Raw genomic sequence first — 6,433 nt, forward strand, 5'->3', positions numbered from 1 at the left:
TTAAAAATTCATATTGTTTTTCAAAAAAATGAAACTATTTGATTGAATATTCAACAGTTTTTTAAATCCCCTGATTTTTGCTGGAATTTTTTTAATTGTCTGACCTGTAGCAACTCTGCTGGATGAAAAATTCGTGAAATTACCTTAAGTACAGTTCCTTTATTGGGACTCACAAGAGCCTTCGGAATATTGCAGCCAAAAGTTTTCTCAAATTCGGCGTCATCGAGAATGTAGGCTGTTTCGTCTAGGAAGGTATTTTTGGCAGAGCAGTCAGCGAGCCACTGGAGAGTGACAATATATTTACAGCGAGAGAGACAGCACAAAAATTTTACGGTTCGAATTGGGGCAGACATGACGAGATGAGTTGCATCGCGCCAACTTGCAGCCATCGCGCCTCCCAATTCTCGAATCCTCTGCAAACAATAAAAAAACAAAAAAAAAACAAAAAAAAACAATATTAGCATCTCAAATCCCTTAAAAGTAATTTTTAAATGTTTTTGTTTTAATTATTGCTTAAAAAGGAAAGCTTTTTAGAACTTTTCGATTGAACAATCTTAAATTAAAAGTCTTTACTCTGCAAAATTGAAAACTGTATTGTTAGAAACATTGAAAATTAAAAGATTATAATTTTTTTACCTGAAAATTGTTTTAATTAGAATTTAAATATTTTTTATTTTATGTAGTTACTTTGTTTTACAATAACTTTAAATGAAAATTCGCTTAAAACTTTTCCAGGAATATCAACGAATTATTTTTTTTATTTTCAACCTTTACAAAATCCTTAAGAAGTATCAAAATTTTATTACAAAATTAATCTTTTTTGGTAAAAAATTAATTTTTTGATTAAAAATATAATTTTTTGTAAAAAATTTATACACATTGTGTTGAAAATTCATCTGTTTGGTAAAAAATGTTTTTCAAATAAAAATGTAATTTTATTGAAAAAGTCTGTATATTCATCAAGTTCAGCAAATTCATATTTTTTGGTGAAAAGTAGTTTTTTAAATAAAAAATGTAATTTTTGTGTAAAAATTTTACATATGTTGTGTTGAAAGTTCACCTATTTTGGTAGAAAATCAATTTTTTACATTAAAAATGTAATTTTATGAAAAAATTTATTGATATTGTATTGCAAATTCATCTTTTTTGGTATAAAAATTAATTTTTTTATTAAATGTGTAATTTTTTACAAAAAGTTTATAAATATTATATTGCGAAATCATCTTGTTTGTAAAGCATAAAAATTTTAGAAACATTGTTAAAAATGTCTATCATGAAAAATGTTAGAAACATTGAAAATTAAAAGATTACAATTTTTTTAACTGAAAATTTTTTTAATTAGAATTTAAATAATTTTTATTTTAAGTAGTTACTTTGTTTGAAAATAACTTTAAATGAAAATTCGCTTAAAACTTTCACAGGAATATTAACGAATTATTTTTTTTATTTTCAACCCTTACAAAATCCTTAAAAAGTATCTAAATCTTATTACAAAATTAATCTTTTTTGGTAAAAAAATTAATTTTTTTGTAAAAAGTTTATAAATATTGTATTGCCAATTAATTTGTTTTATCAAAAATGTAATTTTGTTGTAAGAAGTTTATATATATTGTGTTTGAAAATTCATCTTTTTTGGTAAAAAAAATTTTTTTTTTTGATTATTAAAAATGTAATTTTTTGTGAAAAGTTTATACATATCGTGTTGAAAATTGATCTTTTTTGGTAAAAAATAATTTTCTTGAAAAAGTCTATATATTCATCAAATTCAGCAAATTCATCTTTTTAAGTGAAAAATAATTTTTTCAATTAAAAATATAATTTATTGTGTATAAAATTCACCTATTTTGGTAGAAAATCAATTTTTTTAATTAAAAATGTAATTTTATGAAAAAGTTTATAAGTATTGTATTGCAAATTCATCTTTTTTGGTAAAAAAAAATTAATTTTTTTATTAAAAATGTATTTTTTAACAACAAGTTACATTGTTTTAAAATAACTTTAAAAGAAAATTCGCTTGAAACTTTCCCGGGAATATCAACAAATTATTTTTTTATTTTCAACTCTTACAAAATTCTTAAAAATTATTATAGTTTTATTACAAAATCTTCAAAAATCTACACTTAATTTGAATTTTCTTCAAAACTTGTCTAAATATCTTTTAAATTTATTCTAATTTTTGGTAAAAGTTTTTTGAATAAATTCTGCAAACATAAAAAAAGAGTCTTAAAATCTCCCCAATTATTTTTTTTACAATTCTGGAAATCTTTTTAAATATTCTCTTAATATTAATTTTTCAAACTAAAAAATTATTCTCAATTTCCCTATGAAACTTTCTCAAATTATTGCATTATTTTGAAAACTTTCAAAATTCTTAAAAAGCTTTAAAATTGTATTACCAAATATTCAAAAATCTACATATCGTTATACATTTTCTTGAGTATTTAAATTTTGAATTATTTTTGAATTTTTTTCAAAACTTCTCGAAATATCTTTCAAATTTATTGTAATTTTTAGTGAAACTATTAATAAATTCTTTAGGTTTAGAAAAATTTCCTTAAAATCTTCCAAATTATTTTTTTTATAATTCAATTTTTTTTACAAAATTAATTTTCAAAATAAAAAAGCATTCTCAATTTGTCTATGAAACTTTCTGAAATTTTTTCATTCTTCTGAAACCTTTCAAAATCCTGAAAAAGCTTCAAAATTTTATCACAAAATATTTAAAATTTTACATTTTGTTTTACCTTTTTTCGAATTATATCAAAGTTTAAATTATTTTTGAAATTATTCCGAAACGTTTCTAAATATCTTTTAAATTTATTCTAATTTTTCGTGAAACTATTAATAAATTCTTCAAACTTGGAAAAATTGCCTTAAAATCTTCCAGATTATTTTTTTACAATTCTGGAAATCTTTTTAAATATTCTCTTAAAATTAATATTCAAAATAAAAAATCATTCTCAATTTGGCTATGAAAATTAAATTTAAAAAATTATTTTTTTGTTTAAATCAACAAAAATACTTAAAAAGCTTCAAAATCAAAAAATCTTTAAAAATTTACCTTTTAGTTATTTTTTTGGAATTTTATCGAATTTTTAATTATTTTTGAAATTACTCAAATAAATCTCTAAATAACTTTTTAATTCATTCTTATTTTTCGTAAAACTTCTAATCAATTCTTCAATCTTAGAAAAAGTGCCTTAAAATCTTGAAGATTATCTTTTTTACAATTCTGGAAATCTTTTTGAATATTTTCTTAAAACTAATTTTTCAAAATAAAAAATCATTCTCAATTTGCCAAAGATATCAATAATTTCACAAAGGTTTCAAAAATATTTCATACATTTCCAAATATTTGACAAAGATTTAAACGATTTCCAAAAAATTGAAAATATTTCGCACAAATTTCAACATTTTCACAAATTTTATCCAATATTTAAAAATCGTTTTTAATATTTTACAAAAATTCCAATGATTTTATAAATATTTGAAAAATTGTTTATGTTTCGCAAAAAATTCGGATAGTTTAAAAATATTTCACAAAACTTCAAGGATTTTCCGAAGATTTCAGCATTTTTCTTAAAATAGCTAATATATCGAAAATATTTTAAATATTTTATCAAGATTTCAATGATTTTCGAAAGAATTCAATCATTTCAAAAATATGATCAATAATTGAAAAATGGTTTAAAATATTTTATAAAGAGTTCCTGAAGATTTAGAACATTTTGGAAAGATTTAATATATTTCGCAAAGATTTCAATGATTTTCCGAAGATTTCAATCATTTAAAAAATATTGTCAAATATTTATAAAATATTCGTAATATTTTTCAAAGATTTCAGGTATATTTAAAAGATTTCAATCATTTAAAAAATATGATCAAACATTTATAAAATATTTGAAATATTTCGAATAGATTTAAAATATTTAAAGAACTTCAATGATTTCTCAAAGATTTCAATAATTTCACAAACACTTCCAAATATTTTTAAAATATCTTAAATATTCGACGAAGATTTGAATGACTTCCCAAGGATTTCAAAGGTTTTACAAAGATTTCAAATATTTGAGAAAGAGCTCAAATATTTGGCAAATATTTCTAATGGATTTTGAAGATTTCAATCATTTTCAAAATATATGATCAAATATTTCAAAAATATTTCAAATATTTGACAAATATTTCAATGATTTCCCAAAGATTTCGAAAATTTGGGAACGATTTTGGATAGATTAAAAAGATTTCGACAATTTAAACAATATAATCAATATTTGTAAAATATTTTAAATATTTTATAAAGATTTCGATCATTTTCGAAAGATTGCACAAAGATTTTAAATATTTCGTAAAGATTTTGGATAGATTTAAATTATTTCACAGACTTCAAACATTTCAACAACTTTACAAATATTTCAAATAATCGACCAAGATTTCGATTATTTCACAAAGATTTCAAATGTTTGATAAAGATTTTAATGATTTCCCAAATTTTTCAAAGATTATAAATATTTCAAAACGATTTCGGATAGATCTAAAAGATTTCAACAAGATTTCAATTATTAAAAAAATATGATAAAATATTTATAAAATATTTTAAATATTTAGCAAAGATTTTCAAAATATTTCACAATATTTGTTTTAAAAATTTTGTAAAGATTTAAAATATTTCAACAATATTTCAGATAGATTTAAGAGATTTTAGAAAGATCTTAATTATTTTCCAAAGTTCTTTATTATTTAAAAAATGTTGTCAAATATTTATAAATATTTGGGATAGACTTAAAAAATGTCAAAAACTTCAATGATTTCTCAAAGATTTCCACAATTTAAAAAATATTTCCAAATATTTTCAATATTCGACGAAAATTTCAAAGATTTGCAAAGATCTCAAAGATTGCGGCTATTTTTTTAAAGATTTCAAAGATTTTATAAATATATTTACAAATATTTCAAAAATATAAAAAATATTCGACAAAGATTTCGAAGATTTTCCAAGGATTCCAAAAATTTAACAAAAATTTCAAATATTTCACAAAGATTTCGCATAGATTAAAAAGATTTCAATAACTTTAATGCTTTCTCAATGATTGCAACAATTTCAAAAATTTCAAATATTTTGTAAAAAATTTAGATAGATTTAAATGATTTCACAAAGATTTCGGATATATTAAAAATATTTCAAGAACTTCAATGATTTCTCAAAGATTTTAATAATTTAAAAATGTTTATAAATATTTTGCAAACATTTCGGATAGGTTTAAAAGATTTCAATGATTCTTCAAAGATTTCAATCATCTCAAAAATATGATCACATATTTATAAAATATTTTAATTATTTCGCAAAGATTTCGGATATATTAAAAAACTTTTCAAGAAATTCAATGATTTATCAAATATTTCAACAATTTAAAAATGTTTTTAAATATTTTATGAAGATTCCGGATAGATGTAAAAGATTTCAGAAAGACTGCAATGATTTTTCAAAGATTTCAATAATTTCAAAAATATTATGAAATATTTGAAATAGTTCAACAAGATTTCGGAGAGATTTAAAATATTGCAAGAACTTTAATGATTTCCCAAAGATTTCAATAATTAGAAAATCTTTTATAAAGATTTCGAATAGATTGAAACGATTTCACAAAGATTTCAAATATTTCGTGAAGATTACGGATAGATTTAAAATATTTCACGTAGAATCGATGATTTTTCAAAGATTTTCTAAAATTTGAAAAATAATATCAAATATTTATGAAATATTTGAAATATTTCGCAAAGATTTCGAATATATTTAAAAGATTTCAAGGAATTCAATGATTTCCCAAAGATTTCAGCAAGTAAACAAAATTTTTGAATATTTTATAAAGATTTCGGATACATTTAATAGATTTCACAAGAATTTCAATCATTTCCCAAAGATTTCAAAAATTTTATAAATATTTCAAATATTTCTTTAAAATTTCAGATAGGTTTAAAAGATTTAACAAAGATTTCAATGATTTCCCAAAGATTTCAAATATTTCGTGAAGATTTCAGATAGATTTAAAAGATTTCATAAAGATTTAAAAAATTTCGGAAATATTATGAAATATTATAAAATATTTATAAAATATTGGAAGTATTTCGCAAAGATTTCGGATAGATTGAAAAGATTTCACAAAAATTTCAATCGCTTCCCAAAGATTTCAAATATTTCATCAAGATAATTTCAAAAATATGATCAAATATTTGAGATATTTCAACAAAAATTCGAAGAGATTTAAAATATTGCAAGAACTTTATTGATTTCCCAAAGATTTCAATAATTAAAAAATTTTTTATAAAGACTTCCGATAGATTGAAAAGATTTCACAAAGATTTCAAATATTTCGTGAAGATTACGGATAGATTAAAAATATTTCACGTAAATTTCGATGATTTTTCAAAGATTTTC

The 6,433-nt window shown here is 20.5% G+C and overlaps 1 protein-coding gene across 2 annotated transcripts in view; it reads right to left on the reverse strand.

Annotated features, from left to right (window-relative positions):
* LOC117172601 (PAX-interacting protein 1-like) overlaps positions 1 to 6,433 on the reverse strand; it is a 71,094-nt gene that overhangs the window by 3,531 nt on the left and 61,130 nt on the right. For both annotated transcript variants that reach the window (XM_033360689.1, XM_033360691.1), the window contains exon 9: positions 144 to 413. In XM_033360689.1, the coding sequence (XP_033216580.1) occupies positions 144 to 413 (270 nt within the window). The remainder of the gene's footprint in view (positions 1 to 143; positions 414 to 6,433) is intronic.

This window comes from Belonocnema kinseyi, chromosome 5 (genome assembly GCF_010883055.1).
Source record: "Belonocnema kinseyi isolate 2016_QV_RU_SX_M_011 chromosome 5, B_treatae_v1, whole genome shotgun sequence".
Lineage (NCBI taxonomy): Eukaryota > Metazoa > Arthropoda > Insecta > Hymenoptera > Cynipidae > Belonocnema > Belonocnema kinseyi.